Here is a 22,149-nt window from a genome sequence, read left to right on the forward strand (position 1 = left end):
GGAGTATTCATTGTCCATTTTTACATATAACACACCGGTACTCAGTGCTCAGGCTTTAGGTACTTTTATTGTTCCAAATGTACTTCCTGGTCCCTTTTACTACCTCAACATTGATTCTAAATAAACTTGTTTAACCGTTTAAAAATTGATAACGTGGTATTGATTGTTTGCGGTGCGACCTATGGGATTCTCAAAACCACAGATGTTTACTTATGTTGTATTATGAGCAGTTCCGCAGAGACCGCAGTACACTTTTAGAAGAAAACAGGTCCTAGCTCAGATTGTGTTTAAAAAAGTATTTAGGTTATTACACTGTATTCATTTTTAGTGTTTAGAGTAGATCAGTTTCTAAATTAATTTACAAAAAAAAAAAATAAAAACAGAAAAATAAGAAAAATATATATAGGCCTTTATGCCTACTTAAGGATTAGGGTAGGGTTTTGAATAGGCTAGCTTCTTATTGGCTAATTTGATTTCATGTAATTATGTATTTTTAAAAGAATATAAATATAAATAAGTTTTAATATAGGCCATATTCAAAAAAGCCGAAGCTTGTACAGTTAAAAAATGTCTGTCTTCATGTACCGTATTTTTATTTTCCAAAATATCAAAAAGTAGAAAAATTTAGGAAATAGTACAACTAAATTTGCAATAGTATGAGAAAAAACATCATATTACATATTTAGGCCTATGCTTTTTGTCTGAATGTTTATTTATATAAAGACAATCATATTAAATCCTTAAGAAAATGATAATGTAGTTAAAAAAGTAAAATTAAATAAAAATGGTAGTAGGCCTACATCAAGTTGTTGTCTAGACGATAGACGTCATTTAAATAAATGCGGATCAGCCTAAATAAAGTACAGCCATTACGGTACTTACCAAATTCACTGGGGGGACTTTCGACTTCATGTTTCTCTTTTTCTCGTAGTCGTGTATGTTTCGGCAAACTAGAACGTCTCTGAACTGGATGCATTTCATTTGAATTTCTGAGGTTAGCCATTATCAACATCGATTTGGCTCTTCGTTCTTCTCGTTCAGTTTGTGATTAGGCATAATCGTGTACACAGTTAGCCTGAGCTCCAAATTGAACCTTGTCACTTCGATTCGTCCATAGTTAAAACAACTCCGAATGTAAAACACACCAGACTAAACAAGTTTCAAATATTTAATTGAATGAAGCGTTTCCTATCGTATAATCAAGAGAAGAAAGTACTGAAGATACAATAAAAGGGGCTGAATAACAGATCAATTCCTACTACTGTATTCCAAATCGTTTACTTTCTTGCAGACGTGTAAATATAATCGAAGTTCATGTCGTCTTTGTGAAATAAATGCAAGTTAATATTTATTTTATTTGATCCTACTTGAATTGTGTGTTTAATGTTGGAAGGGTAAACATTAGGCCTACACTGTTTGGGATAGGGCACCTTTGCAACAGGTTAGCTGCGCATGGTCACCTGTCCTTATCTGGGCGTAGATGAATGTGTCATCACCGGATATACATCAGATAATATTATGGACCTCTCAAAAACCTAGAAAATTACAACCGTAAATAAATAATTTTCCATTTATCTTCCCGCTCCAACCCTCCCCTTTTACCGCAGTAGAACACCAGATCAAGTACATTTATTAAACTATCGTAGCCTACTTATATGAATGTTGAATTGGTGGCGACAATTATATAACTTCGGTTAATGCGTGGTTTATAATAAAAAATAAATAAAAGGTATCAATTTATTGTTACCTTATTAAAAATAAGGTCTTGTGTCATTGTTCCATAGGAGGAACTGATATTATTTGAATATCCTGGATTTGGAAATTTATTACATCCGAGTGTTAAGTTTTGGTAGTCCTACATATCTTTTCTTAAAAGTGGTTCATTTTTAGTCGAGAATGTACTAAATATAAATTTTATTTATGTAGGCCTATAGAATAAAGATTAGAAAGGAATTAAACATTTCAATCAGTAATCTATCATTTTGTGCATAACGCCGAGGAGATGAAAATAATGTGGGTAAAATCTCTTTTTGTGGAATAGAAGTTATGAGATGATGATGTATTCAAAATTTCCCATCTAATTATGAGGTATGTTCCACCAACGGCAAAAATTGGAGTAAACTCTCGTCTACTCTTGTCCGGGAAGCAGACGTCACTTTTCGCGTGGAATTTTTTCCCAACAAATTCACAAAACGTGTTTTCCCACACCAGAAGATAGAGCAAACTCAATCAAATCAAAGATAAAATTGTTAGTCCCGACTTGCGTTCACTGTGTTAACATGAAATACACAAGCCAGGGATGGTACTAGGATTTGCCCAACAGGGGGTCCGACGTCCCTGACCGAGGGTGGGACATGTCCCCAACGAGAGCAAAGTGGGCGTGGTCGGACGTCCCTCAAAATCTTTCTATAGTGGTCAAGGGACGAAGCCCCCCAAAAATGACAATTTAGGAGTTTCAAAGGCTTATTTAATCGAATTTTGAGTCTATTAATTATGTAGAAAATAAATAATTTTTCCCCCGAAGAATGGTGGTTTTGTGGGGGATGCTCTCTCTGACTCTGACAGGGAACACAACCCCACCCTCGCCCACCTTTACAAGTATCCATGTCTGTATTTTTTACTTGTAAGATAACAATATCGGCTATAATACAATATATAAAGGAAAATATGTTTATTTTATTTTTAATTTATTCTGATTTTATTTCAATTACATCCAACAGCGGAATCGCCAATTACAAGATGTCTTAAACATACAATATATAAAAATATAGTAAAATACAAAACAAACAATAACAATCAATGGTAACAAATCAAAAATATTGAGAGTTCCTAGCTTAACTGAAAGAAGGCCTATACTGAATTAGCAACTTTGGATTTAAACATGGAAATACTGTTTAAAAAAAAAACCATTAAACGTGGAAATACTGTTGTATATTATGTTAGGGCACACATAGATGGGTTGTATAAGTGGAGCAGATTTGATTTAGTTCATTTAAAAACATTTTCATATTCATGTAAATTTTAAAAGAAATTAAATTTTTTTCATTAAAAAGACATAAACATTGGTAACATCCAACAAGTTTGGAAATTGTTTAATGTTCATATTTTATATCGATATATAAAAGAGGACAATCAAAGAGCCATTGATTATTAAATTGATTCAAAAACTCATGATTCATAACATAATATTTATTTATAGATTTGATTACCAATTTGATTACATGTATGGTTACAGTGCTATGCAACATTTCAGATTTTCTATATAAATTTACTAGGCCCTCATTAAGGGCATATTTCAGATGTGCAGCTTAAGCTGTATCTGTTTACTATATCAGCTCAGTAGTCTAATCGTTAAGATACTTGCCTTGATAGCAAGAAGTAACAGGTTCAAATCCCATCACAAGAATTTATTATAAGCTTCAAAGGCAACCGATTTGAAGCTTTTTCATTGAAGAGCTATTCTTGATACTGTTAATACATCATTTGTTTCTTTATTCCAGCAGTTTGTTTACACATATATTTAAATATTTGTTTACATATACATCCTTACTCCATATATTGCATAGTTAATTTATTTAAATATTTTTCATTATAATATGATGGTTTAATTGTTCATTAGAACTACTTAGAACTGGATAGAACTGGTTTTATAAAGTTTTTAAAACATTTGATAACATTTTCTGGATCTTCCCAGTGTGGGTAGTGGCTGATACTTTCGTGCAAAACATCCACGCTGCATTTTGGAACCAGTTGCCTGGAAAATAAATGTTAACAAAATTAGCAGCATGTAACATATAATAAGCCAATTCAGTCTGAACTGCACATGCCCGTATCCATGGTCAATCGAGGTCAATCGACCTATGTTGTGTGTATATCTATTTATGTTGATTGACTTTGATATAGACATGCGCAGTTCAAACTACTTATTTCATATTCATAAAAACACAATTTTAACCACAAAAACCATCACATTACTATCAATTTGTATGTGGATGATATACAGATATGAAAATAACATAACTTACCTAAATCTCTTCAAGAATGTTTCTGGACCATTAATTGGGTCACTCGGTCCATAAATGAGATGCACTAAAAAAATGAAATAAGCAAACATGTAAATATTGAAGAAATTATCTGCAGTGCAGTAGGTATTTACTGGGGTTTACGAGTGTGGGTCCCCCAAAAAAAGCCCTTCCTCTGCCTCTCCCCAAGTAGTTAATAATCACCCCGTATATCTTATATTGCAGGCTAACGCTGCTTCACTGGATCATTGAGCCCTCCTTCTATACCTTCAAACCCCCATCAGCCTAGTGGTGGCGCTGGGGGGGGGGGGGGAGCGTGGGCATAATTAAAAAAAATAATAACTTGCCTATCCAAATAATGCTATTTTGATTGCCAATTCCATATATTTTAATCTAACGCACATTTAGGACCATATTAAGCCATAAAAACTCTCCCCATTAACCCTAACAGGGTTTCTTTTACCCGTCGACCGAGGCTTCGTCGTCGCATTGGTTCAGACCCCTTGTCAACAAATTTCTGGCACCACTGCTGCATCAGCTCCCCCCCCCCATTTCAATACTCCCAATTAAACATGCCACTGCTGTAGTGGAAAAATTTTAAATAAAAGCATTGAATTGCATTTAAAAAGAAAATGATACTAAGATTAAAACTATTCAGATGATGTATTGTATTTAGTTTTCTTTATTTAAAAATATATTTAATTATTTTTATTCATTTCATCCTCATCCAACAGCACGTATCTTGCCACTTTCACTATGGAAGTGATGATCTACAAACTCAGAAAAACCTTGGTGTTTATAGGATTTGAACTAGAAACCTAGGAAACCAACCATCATAACCAACAAGCTAGTAACTTACAGGGAATTCTGGTTGCCTGTAAAACATGGACCCATCTATCACGATTCGCATGTCGCTGATTTATGTACTGTAGCAAGCTTGAAAGAAAGAAAAAATAGATTTAAACATAAAAGATAAGACGTTGTTCCAAGGCAAAACAACCTAACTTAACGAAAATATAAAAGCAGTTATATTGTTTTCCCATGGGACGACTGCATTAAGAAGTGACATAAATGAATGTTGAAAGTTACTGTATTAATATATTATATTCTTAAAATATCCTTAAATAACCCTCACAAGAGAGTTTAAAGGGGCCTATTGTACCTGTTCACTGCGCGGCAGCTTCCATGGGGCTGACCCAAAATCACTAAATTCATGGTTGAATGAGGACCAATTTATTATTATTATTATTATTATTATATTTTTATCATTTAAATGTTCACATTCAGGGGTACACACTTCTACCATTATGATAGGTACACTTACCCTGCAGACACCATGTAACCGTCATTCCAGCGAATACCAGACCAGAAATCAACTATGTCCTGCTCACTTGGCTTTGTATATTCACCAAACACATCTGAAATACTATTATAACTTATTGATTAAGATTAATTACTTATCACTTTTTATTTCACAGCAATTAATCATTTGGCAACATGTTCATTAGATGTTACTGATTATTTATTGTGAATTGTTATATTACAAAACTTAGGACTAGAAAAGAAAATGTTATGTTGGTGTAACCCGAATGACAATATAAAATCGGCCTACCCTTGACATTTTATTTAAATTTCATGACATGTTTATGTTAGGAAAGTAGGCGTGGTCGAGCATCACTTAAAATGTTCCAAAAGTGGTCCAAGGGTGAAAATATGACAATTAGGGGCTTTAAAGGCTTATTTAATTGCTTTTATAGATTTCAAGGCCTTTGCTGAATATTGTGGCAGGAAAAAAAAATAAATGAAAGGAAATAAAAAATCCCTACCTACCTACCCTATTTTCTGGGGCCCATTACGCAAACATAAGATTTTTTTTAGGCCTTATTATTGTTTACTTACTGATTCCTTTTTGGTAACACATATGTTAACTTATTCAGATTTCTGAGGTTACATCATATCGCCAAAAAGTATAAGATTAATACAAAACAACGAACAACAATATAATTATAATTGGGCCCTAAAACTTATTTGATATCATTTTAATTAAGAATTTGAGTTGAGGTATCTACAGTGTTTGTCCTGCACGTTTGTGATTTTAAACTATTTGTATTGATTAAATATTTATTAGGTATTAATTATTTATTCCTTATTGATTTTTGCAAAAATACCTCAATTGATATATTTCTAATTAGAATTATTAGTAAATTAGAAAAAATAGAACTAAAAGAATTTAAAAAGAGAGAAAATACAAACCTTTTTCTGAAAACCATAAAATTTGTAAGTCTCATTAAAACTGGTGCTAAATATTTGTTTAATAAAACCTGAAAATATAAAACATTAACTTGTAATACAAAATATATAGCATGGTAAAATAGTAAAACAATACTGTATATAGCTACAGCAATTGTTTATTATACTTCATGCTGTAATTTAAGAGAATTGCTTTGATGTGCATCATGTAGCCACCCCAAGTTGTCAACTACTATAATGTTGTTGCCATGGTTTCACTTTAGCTTTGTTGTTCTCATGATTCCTACCATTATAATGTTGTTACCACAAAAATGTAACAGATCGCTGAAAATGGGGCACATCATTGTGTCGGCTGGCACAACTCCATGGAGACCATAACGCGTACACGGCGCATGTGACTCATTGTTTTCAATGGTCATCTGCTCAGACTGCCTGATAATCAGCAGATGTTGTTACGTAGTCAAACACTCGCGGTGACGCATCACTTGGCGATGCAGTGTGCACCCGGCTTAGAGCCATACTAAATCCATAAAAAAAATATATAACAAATAAATAAACAAATAAATACATAAACAAATAAATAAATAAATAAATAAACAAAAATTATTTAAAAAAATGAACAAACCTTTTGAATTAGCCTAGGAGAGTGAGTTTCTGGTAAGATTCCTAAAATCAAAAATAAAAACAATATATGAAAGGGATCGCAACATATGATAAAATAGAATAAATTTTCTAAGGGTAATTATTGGCCTGTGTGCCTAAATATGATGAATATGTAAATATTTATAGTTGATTCACCTTAACCTATGTACTAGCTGTCATGGTTTTTACACATAATGTTGTTATAGTTTAAACATGGTTTCAACCATTAAAATATTGTTACCACGGTTTTAAATATTATAATGCTCATCAAAGAATTCATCTGGTCCTGATGATGTAATATTATAGATGTAAATTTCCCCTAAAATTTTGTTTACTTGGGAAACAATATATTTATTTTATTTATAAATTGAATTATTTACACTTGAGTAAGAGGTTTGAATTGCTAGAGTTTCTCAGATGTACTATTATTGTGTAAAATGTCTTCTCTGAAAAAAAGCTTTGTAGTGGATCACGACTTTTTTTTTTTTTTTGTAATAAATTTTTTTTTTGTATTTTAAAAGGAGAGCCAATTAACTTAGATATTATAATTGATCCAAGGTTGTCTACAACAACAACACTGTCGTACGATGCAGCTTAATGAGGAACAGTCTTAAGCCGTGGTGAGAAATATTAAACATATTTTATATTCTACGATGAGACTGTCCCTAACGCAGACACATCGTGTCAGAGTTAACTTACACAGACCCGAAATAACAACAGATCGTGTCGGGCTGCGCCGTTCGACACTGTCTTAGTTGGTGATAAAGCCGGGTGCACACTGGAGACCAAAATGCAACAAGACGCGCAACGAATCATCGTCAACTACGATCCACTGAAACGGGCACTGTTGTGTCAATAAGTGCTCACGCTAAGCATAGATGGACCTGTTGGCCAAGACTGAATATGTCCGGCATAAAAGCACCCTAAATACTTGATCAAAACTTTGAACTATTAAAAAAACTTAACAAACCTTTTGAATAAACTTTGGAAAGTTAGTTTCTGGTAAGATTCCTAAAATTGAAATAATAACAACAACAATAGCAACAACAACAGCATTGATAACAATAATATGATGAAAGGTAATTGTTATTATCGAGATGGAATAGAATGGATTTGCATTAGGAGAATCAAGTACCATACAGGGGTAGATCTGAAGATCGTGAGTTTAAGTCCCACTGGAGAACAGCTTGCGATTTTTTCGCAAGTGTTTTCACACGTACTGAGTGTTCAGCACATTTTCACGTCACACTTATAAATAATATGATGGTGGTGATGTTGATGACAATCATAATGACAATGATTATGATAAAATAAATCAATAACTGCAGGTATACTTTAGATACATAATTGAGTGGGAATAATTAATTAATTAATTAATGAGATGCATACCTCCATTTAGTAATGTCACACTCTTTATTACAGGCTCATCTTTTCCATTTTCAAACCTGAATTATTTTTATTGCAAATACAAAAATCAGTTAATAAATATTTGGTGAATGAATTGTTATTGTTATAAATTTAGCCTAGAATTACATAACTAAGGAGAATAGAGTAATCAAAAAAAGAAGGAAAATACTACTGTAAACTAATATTAGTTATTTGATATTTAGGAATATTCATGAATTCACATATTTCATGTAGAGATCACAATCCCGAGATTGTGCCAACAGGGTTGGGTAGGGCTTAAGCCCCATCAGACTGGCCAAGCCCCCTCACCTCAACACAACTTGTTGAACCAAAAAAAAAAAACTACCTTTTTTACCCTCTTAAAAACTATGTTGGCCATAATGTCTTAAAAAGCTTAAAATGGCTCGAACGTCCACAATATTTTTAGACACCAGAGTGTTCTCTCCAAGCCCCCACCAGGGAAACCCGTAGGCTAGGCTAGTGTCAGACTCCTGTTGAGCCTTGTCCACACTAAAATTTTATTTCACAAAGAGTGACATGCCTAAATATGGTCATGATGATAATGACATGATGACCATACATAGGCACATGATGACTATATATAGGCACATGATGACCATATATAGGCACATCATGACCATATATAGGCACATCATGACTATATATAGGCACATCATGACTATATATAGGCACATCATGACTATATATAGGCACATCATGACTATATATAGGCACATCATGACTATATAAAAGCACATCATGACCATATATAGGCACATCATGACCATATATAAGCACATCATGACCATATATAGGCACATCATGACCATATATAGGCACATCATGACCATATATAGACACATCATGACCATATATAGGCACATCATGACTATATATAGGCACATCATGACTATATATAAGCACATCATGACCATATATAGGCACATCATGACCATATATAGGCACATCATGACTATATATAGGTAAATCATGACTATATATAGGCATACAAGAGTTTTTTGTCAACAAAAAAAAGCTGAAGGCTTATAGTCTGCTAAATGTATATCATTAAGCCATCCCTCTCATCAAACAAGAAAAAAATGTAAGGGTCAATATTTTTAGAGGTTTACCTTGCAAGTAGTTCCTGGGCAACAGTGTCACCGAGGTCATGAGCCAGGATGTGAATATTATTTACAGTTAGCTCTTCAAGTAGTGTTGTGATCATATCGGCTTGTTCAAAAACAGTGTAATTGTGTCCTTTCTGGAAAACAAACATAAATAAAATACTGACACAATACGTACAAAAGCTCTTCAAGAATTACAGCCATAACCATAATGCAAAGTGCATTTATTCTCACAGTAAGTTGAAAGGATTTATGATGTTTATTTGAGCAAATTATTTGAGGATGACAGGAAAAACATCAAGGTGAATTCCCTTTTAAAGAGCTGTATTTATTGCAAAGGATGTATAAGCCAATTTGTAGTTTGAACTGCACATGCCCTTATCAAAGTCAATCAACATAAACAAACATAAAACAAGATAGGCTATGGCATGTGACAACAAACTACAAATTTCTAAACACAGTGAATGTGAAAGGTAGGGTGTAATTTGGTGGGGTGGGGGCATGAATAGCTATGTGTTCTGGGTCACCCACCCATGTCTATTTTTCTAATACGGACTCTGCAAATACAGAGACTACCATTATCATGTGGGTAAATATTTTTTTACAGAAAACCTGATAATGTGGAGAGAACTTTAGATTATAAATATACAGATGAGAACAGATCTCTATTTTGGAGTCACTTTTATGTTGTTATACAGTATTAAAACAGATAAGTGGTAAGGTACAGAGAAAGAAACTTACAGGCTTATCACTGAAGCCAAATCCTAGCATATCGGGAGCTATAATGCGTCCAAATTCTTCATGCAAACCAGGAAAAATCTGTATCAAAAGAGAACTAACATTCACATTTATCCACCAGTGGTAATTCAGGGGCATGGAGGTGTGGCAATGACTGTTAGAGGTACAGTAGGTATTCCTTTTATAGTTGTAATTCATATAGCAGAAGGCAATGTGAATATTGGATGGAAGGCAAGAAAAACTGTCAGACCACTTTTCAATAGAGAATTTGATAACTTTAACCAAAGAGTATAGAGCTGCAAAAGATCAGACTATCGGAGTTTCTTTGAAAGGCAATCCTATCTCGAAAAGTGCTACCACAAATTAGTGGGCATCCTTCAAAAGAATCGTTTTTCATTTCTTTGCATGCATGCCAAATCAAGGCAGTCGGACCTCTTCAATTCTACACTCTTTACTTGAACACTCTGACAAACTAAAATGTATTGAATAAATAGTTGACAATAACCCTATTATTATATTTTTGGAGAGAGCAGCTTAGCTCAGTAGGCAAATCTGGTGGTAGCCACTGTGCGCTGAACCGTGGAGATCTCTAGGTCCCCGGTTTAATTCCCATCGCTGCCTCTCCTTGTATTTCAGCTAGACGGCTGAAATACAAGTAACAATAGTGCACCGTCTTTCGAATGAGACGTTTAAGCTGTTGGTCCTGTATGCATTTATGGCCCATGTGCACGTTAAAGAACACTCTTCGGAAAAGAGTAGGGGATTGTCTCCCGGTGTATGCCCCAAAATCACCACCAGAAGGACCCCACTGGATATAAGTCTTCTTCTAGACTTCCGTGGGCTATCCTTGGTGTTTACACCGAATAAATCCATTCCATTCCAATATTATTAGGCTATGTCTATAGTAGAAAAATATCCTGACCAATCAACCTGGATTTCTAAAAGTCATGGTGCTTATTTTACTTTTTTGTCCTCTTAAAAGACAATGTCGGTGAAGAGGTAAATTCTTATGAGCCACCATGTCAGAAAATACAGGTGGAATGACAAGGCTTTTTGTTCACTGTACAGTACCTTCAAAAAGTCAAAACTAGATGTAGGAAAGCCATGGATGCATAAAAGAACATCATTGCTCTGCCCTTTGCCTTCATCATCTATGTGTAGGAATTAGAAATTAAAATTATAGTAACTTTGGTATATTGTACTGTAGTATTAAAGTTCAATAGTATTAACTTATATAACCATTGGAATTTGTATATTATTGATACCACTTCACCTGTAAAATGTCAAATTGACTTGACAGCTTGAATAGTCAACCTGAGTATACAGATAATCTAATCATACAATTGGTCATTTATAACTTTACCCTAGTCAATTGGACTTGACCTTTCTCACACTATGATTCTGTGTCAGTTTTGAGCCCAAGTTCTAAAGTTTGTAATATATCCTAATTAGCAGTTTTTTGGTAAACAAGTATAAGGTGACTTAATTGAGACATACCCCCATTACCTTGAGAGCCCGGGGGAAGAGAGAGAGAGGGACAAGAGAGATTCAGTGATCAGACACCAGAGAGAAGAGATTAAGAACTGACTCCACTCTGAATGGGTTCAAATCTTCAGCATCTCAGTAACCTGGAATTAGTACCCTAACCCTAACCCTATTGTATATATGTACAGTAGAAAAGTTGATGCTGAATAAAAGCTTTGCAGTGTATTGGTACAAAAAGAACTGTGTTTATATCTCATTGAAAGTCACCTCCGACCAACTACAATATTACAATATAGAGAACACACAGCTCCACTAATGATAAATATATATGATTAATAAAGTCAGCCTGTATAACATGACAAAACACATGTAGAAAATTGTCATGGTTCTCCACAATAATTTTGTAATGTTAGTGTAAAAAGAAATTAAAGTTTTAAATTAAATGAGTGAATACTATATGATATGTGGTTTTTACCAAGGTAAAATATGTTTTTATTTTGGAATCTGAACATCTTTCCAGACTCTATCCATTCCTCTAATCTATTTGACAATGGATCAGCTGGGTAGTTGAGAAACACAGCAACAGCAACAACAATTGTTCCCGAGAATAAGTATGATTTGAAAAACATCTGCAAAAGAAAAATAATAAAATTGTAAGTCAACCAAAAAAAAAGTAACATTACAGTATTTGAATTTTATATTATCAGTATCACTGTTGTTAATATTATACAACAAGATTATGGCATTATTATGCGGTAAAACAAATTGATATACTTCAATCGACCAAAATTATTTAATTTCTCTTCTAATTATGTATGGCCTTGCACGACCTTGATGAAAAGCACCCATGGGTGATTCAAGTGTCTCCATGTTTAAATAAAGTATATTATAAAAAGTACATTTTGATCATTAATATAGTAAGTTCATATAATTATAGACTTGTTTTTTGTAACAGAAGGTACTGGAGTCCTACTGTATGTTTGAAGTGGAATTTTAAGTAACGCGGCCTACCTACTCCTACTAAATTTATACCTCCATGCTCCGAGTCCTACTATGGCTTTCGTGGTTCAAAACACTCCTTCCTTACATTTGCTATATGTGTCTGTCATTAACGCTTTAAAGGCACCGTCTCCTAAATTCCAAGTAGGTAGGCTTAGACATGGTGTTATAATTATGTTATAACTCCATGGCCTAGACTAGATAGATAGTCTAAATTAATTATGCCCTAGGCTGCCTCCTACTCTGTCTAGGCCTAGAAGGGTTCTACAGACTGGTAATGGAATGAATTACCTTCCTTTCTTACTTAGGTAGGTTCTAAACTTTAGCTTATGATATGAATGCCTAGACTAGGCCCTAGGCCCTAGGTCTGTCTGCTGTACTGTGATAGTATATGTTGCAGAATGTCCAACATAACGTATGGGTAACTCAAAAAGTCCATGCCATAAAATGGGAAAAACATAACTAACTCACTGCAGTACTCTGATCATACCATCAAGGGTGATAGAGATATACACTGTGTACCTCAGTCAGCCGGCTCTGGCCAAAATCCTGTTGACATCACCACCTGCACGACCAACCACCTGCTCTGCTCTGACACACTGATGGATTGATCGTGTACAAGGACGACACGGTCGGTTTTGATTTGTTTATCATCGATGAACTTTGACCTATTCAGAGCGCAAAAATTGAATAAGTTCACGCTTGCGCAATTAATAAAACAAATAGCAACTGACCCCTTCATAAGTACTGCCGAAATAAGATAGGGGCCTACACTGTTGCTATACAATGTCAGCTAGGAGTAGAATCGGAATAGGTTCCCGTGATGTAAGCATTGATTTATATTAGTGAAATGTCATTGACTTTAAGAAATTATTTTGAGTATTTCAAGGAATGTAACGTAGCGTAGGCTAGGCCTAGGAGGACTCCAGAAGGACTAGGCTAGGCCTAGCTTAGCTAGCCTAGCCTAACCTAGGTAAGACCTGAACTGAAGTCTGGACACTCAGCACGCATGTTGCCAGTTGATTGGTAGGCCTACCTATACTAGCACTGTCTCTTATACACATCTAGATGTGTATAAGAGACAGTGACTATATATAGGCACATCATGACTATACAGTATATGGGCACAACATTTTTTATCAAAGAAAATTTGTTAGCTGGACAGGACTTAAGCATTGTAATGAGAATGTAAAATGATCTATTTATGATTTATTTATTTTATGATTTATTTATTTATTTTATTGCATATTACTGTGCAGTTCGCAAATCATTAGTTTAGAAATCTTGATCCATGAATAACCTTGAAATCTGTGAGTTTTTGTTCATCCGTAGTAAAACTGGTAAATGATAAATTATCCGCGAGTCTCACGATCAATCCGTATAAGTTGGCAACTATGGCCTAGCCTACACGGCACCGCAGCTAGCGCGCCCCCCCCCTAACTACTTGTGTGCATAGCCGAAGCTAGGTACAGTAGGTATCGTTAGCCATCAGGGCCATAATAAAAACGGCGTTGTCTTTTTTTAACGTCTTTACGTTGTTAAATTCCAAACAATCACAAGCTTTAAACATCGCCGAAAGGACCATAATAAAAGCGCCGTTTAGTTTTATGTTGGCCGAAAGGGCCATAATGAAAACGTTGTTACGTTGTTCACTTTCAACCAATCACATGCTTGAAACAGCGCCGAAAGGCCCATAATAATAAGTTAAAAAGCTCCTGTTGGCGGCATTGGGCCTAGGTTAGGGCAGGCCCTCTTTGTAGGCCCTGTGGTAGGCCTGGAAATTTATAGGCCTCTCCCTAGGCCTATGGAATTCTAGTTCTGGTGAAAAACTGCATAAACTCCACAGCAGGGATGTACATACTGTATATGCAGGTGAATGGTGACTGAGCCTTACATTAAATTACCATTACTTAAGGCTCCTTTTCTATTATCAGTTCCCTTGAATATTCTTCTCCACAAGTTTTATCGGAGAACTAAACATACTAAAAAATGTATATTCATTTCAGATGCTAAATAAGAAAGTACCAGAGAATCCGAGGTACAAGTATGTGAAGACAAAGATTGATACTGGTAAGTAGGCCCTAGTTTTATCCAGAGTGCAAACTAAAAGCCTGTGCAGGGAATACTATGTATCCTCGTCGCAAAAATTTGGCCCAGAAATCTGTACGGGCATTTCGGAAAATGATTTTTCTGAAAATTGGGGTTTGAGCTACTCTTGATATATAAAATAATGTAATAGTATTATGCAGTAATTACGATTCTGCACCCCTATTTTCCTACCGCTTTTTTTATGCAAATTTGAGCTGGTTTTTGAAGTTTCACAGTATGGAATTTCACCATATTCATGAGTAAACACACATGTATTTTCCTTATAATAAGACAATTCTAGTTCTAAATGGGCATGTCAAGGCATGTCAAGGCATGTCATATCAAGGTCAATCAATCCTGATGATGACGTAATTAATGTCGAAATATTGAATCCTAACACGATGGTGTGCATTTTAATACTTGGAGTATGTATTATGCTTTCGCAACATAGGTTTATGTCGATTGACCTTTGATACGGGCATGCGCAATTAGAACTACGAATTGGCTTATTATTACATGTATTTTTTTCTTAAGTTATTGTATATTTGCACAAGTAACATGTGATTCGTATACAAATTCTTACTTCTTATAATGTTTGTTTTTGAATTCTATGACATTGATTGCCATTGCCAAGTTCATAATTTATTATAACATTTAGAAATAGTATGACACTGTTTGCAGCAAAAATTTAAACAAGATTGATAATATAATTTTCAATATTAAAAATAACAAATTTCTGTTATAAATTTTAAAAGGCCTACAGGTATTTAATTTTTCACTTTCACTTTTGATTCATCATTATTTGAATTTCAATATCTGATTAAATGAAGTAACCCTATTTGTTTACAGGTGCTAGTGTAACCAAGTATATGGCAAAAATTGAAGACATTCGAAGAAGTAAGTTCTATGACATAATCTGAAATTGTTTATTAATAGAAGTTAGAATAAAAGTGTGAGATGTAAACAGGACCTGTGATTTGAGGTGAGTGTTGTACACCACACCATCGCATACCTAAACACCTATCAGAATATGTACAGTTAGATGCCCTGCAGTTTATTTTTCAAGCAATTGCAATGTTTTCTAAATAAACAACATTAGCAAGATTGTTAATACTGATCCTGATCATAACTAAGCAAAAATTGTTATACTGATCCTGATCATAACTAATCATTATCCCACTGTTAAATTTTTCATTTGTTTAAGTTGAGGAGGATGATGCAGTGGCCCTTTCTTTTGAAAATCATTCAATACCCATACCTCGAGCCTATATGCCTGAATCTTATGACTTTCTTGTGCGGTTTTTTTTTCCTTTTCCACTAAACTTTATATGTTTCATTTTAAATACAGTTTTCTTGGTTTTTAAAGCAAATCATAGCATAATGTATTTAATTTTGAATGCTGCCCTCTAGAGGCATTTTTGGAAACATGAAAAACTGTCAGAATATAAATAGAGGTTAGAGATTACTACATCTCTGATATCACAACTCCATGGGCCGATTCGGACGAGTAAAATTTAACTGGGTACCACCAGCTGAGCGGTCGCATACGGCAATTAAATAATGCCCCTGGGTATAGAAAATTCGAAAAACATCTGGCCCCAAAACCCACCTTTTTTTACTGGATATTTCAATTACACCTTGCCTCAAGGCGTAATTAATCACCCGTAACAAGGCCCAGGTCACAAGTTGACCCTTCAGATTTGTTAACGCCGGGTCAGATTGCACTGGACAAAAAGAAGCTCGCGACCATGTTGCATGATTCTTCACGTTGTTGCCCAAGCTTTCTTTCCACGTTGGGCGTTGTCTTCGTTGTTGCTGGTTTAGATCAAATCCGTCGTCAAGAAGCAATATAAAAGTTGTCATGATAGTTAGGTCGGCTAGGTTAATCTTAATTCGGCGTCAATTTGTAAGGATAATCGCAAGGAAATGAGTAAATTGTATAAAAAGTAATCAGAAATAGCGTAAATTCGTGTATGAAGTATTGAAATTGCCGCGAAAACATTGCTAATTTGACACGGTTTCGTCACTCAGGTCACAAACTATTCAGAATTCTGACCTTGCAGAAGCTTGTAAAATACGTAACTTCCGTCAAATTAATGGGTAAAGGGATTGTTATTTTACTCGTCCGAACGACCGTCACATTTAGCCCCGAGGTTATTAGTAGATTACCCATGTAATTGGGTTTACGTCCGAATCCAACCCATGTGACACTCCTTCATTACTTAGCAACATTACCCAAGGAGTTGATAGGGCCTAGTGCTCCCATACCCTTTTCAACTAACAGTCAAATCTAAAGTAACTTTAAAGCATCTTTGATTTTCGTTAATTTGTATTGTTATACTGCATTGTTTTTTAGTCTTTGTGTTTCAGTTTAAGATAAGATAACTTTATTGTCCATCAAATATGTAGAAATTCTTGGTACATTTAACGTAAAAATACAAAAACAAATTAAATTACATCACAATTTGAAATTGCACTACAAATATATATCTCAAATTGTTATCAAAGGAATTAGGAAAACACATAGTAAAATTACTTCAAAACTCAAATTGCATTACAAAAAAAATTATCTATAAAATTGTTTTATCAAAAAGGAATATCATCAGGTATATATAAAATGTCAAGAATTAAATACACTTAAATCGACCATCATTCATCATTATTAATCATTTTCATTATTACCATCAGTGCCGCCAAATCATTATCACAATAATTTATATAAAATTACACAATAAAAATATAGAAGATATAGATTTTAACTTTGTTCCCAGGGTACATAACTTAATGTTTACATCATTCCACAATGACAGGAGGTGAAATGGCGTTGAGGTAACCTCCTACTCTTCTCAAAGTTTGCAATGTGCTCTTTAAAGTGCATTTGATGGTAAAAGCCAGATGTTTACACGATTTCCGGTCTACCAACCGTGTCCTAGGGGAGGAGTTCCATCTCACTGGTGCCAGTGTAAAGGATGTAGTTAGCATTTCAAATATTTACTCTCTTACTGTAATTCAAATATTTACTGTAATAAACTGATCTATTTTCCTCTCATCAATCCATTTCCTAATTGTAATTATTTATAAATAGCTATATAATGTCACATAATATATTTATTCCATTATTCTCCTTAATTATGAACGTTAATAGATTTTCTTTCATGCGGAACTGTTTAAGAGTGGTTGCCATAGGAACCATTCAATTGCTGCTTCTCTCACTTCTTCAGTTATTAAGATATTGTCCAAAGTAATCCCAAAGATAAATTTTATCAAACTAGACACTGTGTTTTGAACATGTATCTTTAATGTCTATATTGAATTTTAATTCGTATAATTTGTATATTAAATTGCATTTACTAATTTGTATAGCATTGACATAATAATAATGATAAAAATTAAATACATTCATAATAATATTAATACGGTAATAATAAAAATATAAAAATACTAAAGAAAATTAATCTAAAAAAGATATAAAATGATATAATAATAATAATAACAGTTAGTAATAGCAACAATCATGTATTAGTAGAATGTATTTTAACAGCAATTAACAAATATAGTATCTTGTAAATTGAATATAAAGTATAAGTGTCATGTATCTGGGAATCTATTCCTTACTATTGCACTTATATTCTCCAATAATGCAATAGTAACTCCAATTATTATGTCAAATAGTTATTTGTTTTTGTTTTGTTTGCGTATTAGAATTATTTTCCATTACAGGGGTCCCAACTCTCCTGAAACTTGCGGGAGTGTCCTGGAAATAGGGGCGACCTTCCGCACTCCCGCAAGCAAGCAACCTATCTCCCACAAATGGAATTGCCTTTCTTTATCTGTGCGTAATGGAAATTTTAATTTATTTAAGAAATATGTTGTGGAATTGTTCATATTACTTTTTTATTTTGTCAGACTATACCTTTTGCTGATGAGTGCTTGTTGATTCCAAACATTTATTGTACAGGAACTCCGTTCCTTTTGGTATGCCCGCCTCCCCACTCACCAGCAATCTGTATACTCATTGTTTCAGTGGATTTTCTTTTTCTTTCAATTTTATAATGTTTTCATTTTGTATTGTTGTTTTTATGTATTCCCTGTGTTGATATTTATATATTTTTATGGAGGAAATAAATATAATAATTATAATAATAATCATAATAATAATAACAACAACAATTAATTATTATTTGTATGCTTTCACTATCTTATTATCAATTGTCTCATTGAAATCAGTGCTGAGGGTATCACTTTGTGCAGTAATAAACTGAAATGTCTTAACAAAAGTCATACTACTGTAGATCAGCGGGGATTCAAAGGAGAGGGGATTCAAATGGAGGGGGACAGCCGGCCCAGGCCCCAAAATTTTTCTAAATTATTTTTAAAAAATGGGAAAAAAATGATATTCTAAAACTTTGAGAGTGTCATTTTCAGCCATCTAGAGGTGCTATAATCATCAATTTTCTTACCTCATGGTGGGGCTGAAGCGGTAGACCTACCCTACAATTGTCCCTTCCTGCCTCCCCCCCCCATCCCCTTCTATTTCGAATTCCTGGATCACCCACTACAGATCTCCCGGAAATGACTTCTTCCAACTTGGGACCTCTGTAATCATTGATAAGTCCATATAACTTTGCAAGTTTCGGAGTCAACAGCCCACCATTCTTGGTTCATACAGTGATACTAAAATTACTAGAGTTGAACATCATAAATTTTTATTCTACTGATGGTTCTATATAAACAGTCATTATTTTTCTTTCCACACATAATTAAAGCTTTAGGCTTCGGAGGAGAAAAAAAATTGATATTGTATTATTGATTTTTCTAAGACACAAAAAGGGTGTTTGACGAAAAACTTGGAAACGGTTAACAAGCAATTAGCACTATGCTATGATTTATTTCATTTCATTTATTTCGCCAGTTAAAACAACAAACTTAATTGCTGTAAACAGTTTTTTCCTCCGACAAGGGTAGCTCCCCTTTTGGAAAGTAAAAAGAAAGAAAAAGAAATTATAAAATCGCACAAAACTTCTTAGAGTTATTTCAAGGTGTGAAGAAAACAAACAAAAAATTACCCTCTAGGGTAGTGTTGTCTCTCAGTGGGTTTCTTCTCCCCCCCCCCCCAATTTTCGGACATCTGGATCCGCCCCTGCTATGTCAATTATTTTATCAAACAAATAATTGAAAAGTTAATTAATTTGATCAAGCAATTATTCAATCAATAAAAAATACCTTTTAAAAATATCACATGCTGGAGAAATAAAACTGAATATACTGTACCTTTAAATTTACATTTTCTTGATATGAAAGACCTCGTTTATGCCTCACTATTGTTTTCTTTACATTGAACCTCATTATTTATAAAGAAATTGAGTTCTTTTAAATTTCATTAATGTATAACACAGAGCATGCCTCCAAATGTTTTCATTCTAAAGATGAGTTCTTCACAATGCTTACCTGGTGAAACAGATCACCTGTGTATTAGATAGAATGGTTTCCATGGTGATTATGACTAGTCATTGTAGTCTTTTGGATTGAGATGAGAATAATTGAAATGTTTACAAAAGCCAGAATCCAAACAAACCAATCTGTCTATAGCATTATAACAAGTTTCAATTCAGTATGGTTTCTATGGTAACAAGAACAGCAGTTTGATCTATGTGGACTAATAACAGATTCAGACACTAGGGTGTTGACAGTCGTAATTGCTCTATTAGCCAAGCAGGTTGGCTTTCAATTTATTCTGAAATGTGTATTTATACGAATCTTTGTAAGCTCTTCTTTGTGGATCAAATATTGTAATTATTGTGATGTGTAGGTACTGTAGCATCCTGAAATCAGAAAGTGTTTGTTGATTTTCCAAACATTTGTTTATGTTGCTAGAGATTATGGATATTCACTTGGATTTTGATGTTAACTAGTAACTAGTATTGGTATTACTTTGGGTTAGCCACCATTTGGAGTCCAGTATAACTTTCTGTAAGTTAGGTTAATGCATTATTGTTATTAGTTAGTTTATGTTTAGCCATTTACATATGTTTAATTTTTTAATTTTATCAGTTTAAGTTAATGTAAAATCTAATTAACGAGAAAGCAAAAGCATATTGAAGTGACTTAATACTTAATAAGTTTGACTGAAATTTGAAAGAGAAATTCTTTCTCTCCAATTGTGTACTGGTAAATTCAGCATGGATTTAATTTTTATATGTAGTATTAGGCTGTAACATAATTTGCGAAGATTTGGTAGCACAAGTGTAGGAAATACCTAGGTAAAATTTGTAGTTAATGTCTCTGCCCCGTCCCATATCAAAGTAGCATAATTTGTCACACTATTTTAGCGAAGATCTTTTGCTAACCTCCGTGCTAAATCTACCGTTGATATAGCCGCGAACAGACAGAACTGTGGTGTTATTCACCATCGGGAGCCAGCAAAAGTTTAATTTGGTACTGTAGTCCATATAGTAGTCCAACCGACACCAGATTTTGGTAGATTGTAGTTCAAGTCCCTAATAATTTTCAGTAAAATAGGTAGCACAAAGTGTCTCATATCTTGGAGTGGCTGCTGCACCTCCCCCGTAAGGCTTGTATACAAGTGAGCTCCCCGGGCCTAAATCCTACTGCTAGAAGAATAAAAAAAATATTGACTTTATATTTTGTTATATTCCAAAAAAATATGGAGCTAGTAGGTAAATAAAAAACAATAGTATTGATATGTCAACAAATTTATAATACAGTAATATTATCTACTCATTTCAAATTCTCATTAAGGTGCTCTGAAATCAATGATTTGAGATCTCGAGCCTATTGATCAAAGAACTCAAGGAGCACATTAACCTTGGAAGGTTGTGTCAAAGTTTATTGTTAGCTGTGTGGCTATATACTTCTAAATCACCATAAAAAATATAGCAAAATACTTAATTTGCATTAGTTTGATAAGAGGTGTATTTTGAAGGAATAATATCAAAGACAGTAAATTCATTTGGATAGGTACTACTGGAGCACATCGATGGAGCAGTGATTCTGAATGTACAATTGCTATACTAAGATCTACATTCACATCTACTGGGTATCTTGTGGAACAAACTTGGATTTGTTATACTTTTGTTTTTTGTAGTATTGTCCTCCAACATTATCATTTCTATAGTGTTTCACACTCACAGCATCCCAGAATTCATTCAGAGACTATGCATCTGTAACCCTCTGTGACCTAGATTTGACCTCAACAAAACAAAACAATGCCAATTAGTAATAGGTCTGTTGGTAATGTTAGTTCACGAAGCCCTGAACGAAAGCATGTGTCGAGTGGTACACAGGTGGGAAAGCACGGTACATTTGGGCCGTCGCATGGCTCCATTTTACGTGATCGATTAACGTTGAAAGTGCTTAAAGGAGAACTGACAGGT

At 34.1% G+C, this 22,149-nt stretch overlaps 3 protein-coding genes across 8 annotated transcripts in view; 1 reads left to right on the top strand and 2 right to left on the bottom strand.

The window, feature by feature from the left end:
• Nucleotides 1–1,003, bottom strand: part of LOC117100287 — a 15,246-nt gene extending 14,243 nt beyond the window's left edge. The window contains exon 1 of the mRNA XM_033239938.1: nucleotides 883–1,003. Within this exon, the coding sequence (XP_033095829.1) occupies nucleotides 883–1,003 (121 nt within the window). The remainder of the gene's footprint in view (nucleotides 1–882) is intronic.
• Nucleotides 1,004–2,679: 1,676 nt separating this feature from the next.
• On the bottom strand, nucleotides 2,680–13,298 carry LOC117100278 (mesoderm-specific transcript homolog protein-like). 4 transcript variants are annotated; one of them, XM_033239928.1, is made up of 12 exons: nucleotides 13,190–13,298; nucleotides 12,144–12,297; nucleotides 11,255–11,334; nucleotides 10,187–10,264; nucleotides 9,452–9,582; nucleotides 8,304–8,359; nucleotides 7,885–7,925; nucleotides 6,276–6,343; nucleotides 5,347–5,448; nucleotides 4,882–4,958; nucleotides 4,026–4,089; nucleotides 2,680–3,754 (listed from the first exon to the last, which is right to left on the bottom strand). In XM_033239928.1, exons 2-12 carry the CDS (start codon nucleotides 12,295–12,297, stop codon nucleotides 3,622–3,624), a joined length of 984 nt encoding a protein of 327 aa, XP_033095819.1. In that variant the 5' UTR covers nucleotides 13,190–13,298; the 3' UTR covers nucleotides 2,680–3,621. The 4 variants fall into 4 exon arrangements, with proteins under 4 accessions (XP_033095819.1, XP_033095817.1, XP_033095816.1 ...); XM_033239926.1 differs by lacking the exon at nucleotides 7,885–7,925 and adding an exon at nucleotides 6,898–6,938 and having other exon boundaries at nucleotides 13,158–13,291; XM_033239925.1 differs by having other exon boundaries at nucleotides 13,158–13,291.
• Nucleotides 13,299–13,334: 36 nt separating this feature from the next.
• Nucleotides 13,335–22,149, top strand: part of LOC117100277 (centrosomal protein of 41 kDa-like) — a 33,920-nt gene continuing 25,105 nt past the window's right edge. The window contains exons 1-3 of one of the 3 annotated variants that reach the window (XM_033239924.1): nucleotides 13,335–13,492; nucleotides 14,674–14,737; nucleotides 15,605–15,652. In XM_033239924.1, the coding sequence (XP_033095815.1) occupies nucleotides 13,454–13,492; nucleotides 14,674–14,737; nucleotides 15,605–15,652 (151 nt within the window). In that variant the 5' untranslated portion in view covers nucleotides 13,335–13,453. Of the gene's footprint in view, nucleotides 13,493–14,673; nucleotides 14,738–15,604; nucleotides 15,653–20,444; nucleotides 20,726–21,733; nucleotides 22,148–22,149 lie in introns of those variants that run through there. The other 2 variants (XM_033239922.1, XM_033239923.1) reach the window with 2 other exon arrangements.

Source organism: Anneissia japonica, unplaced genomic scaffold (assembly GCF_011630105.1).
Source record: "Anneissia japonica isolate Jap-2015-1 unplaced genomic scaffold, ASM1163010v1 scaffold287986_len575832_cov185, whole genome shotgun sequence".
Lineage (NCBI taxonomy): Eukaryota > Metazoa > Echinodermata > Crinoidea > Comatulida > Comatulidae > Anneissia > Anneissia japonica.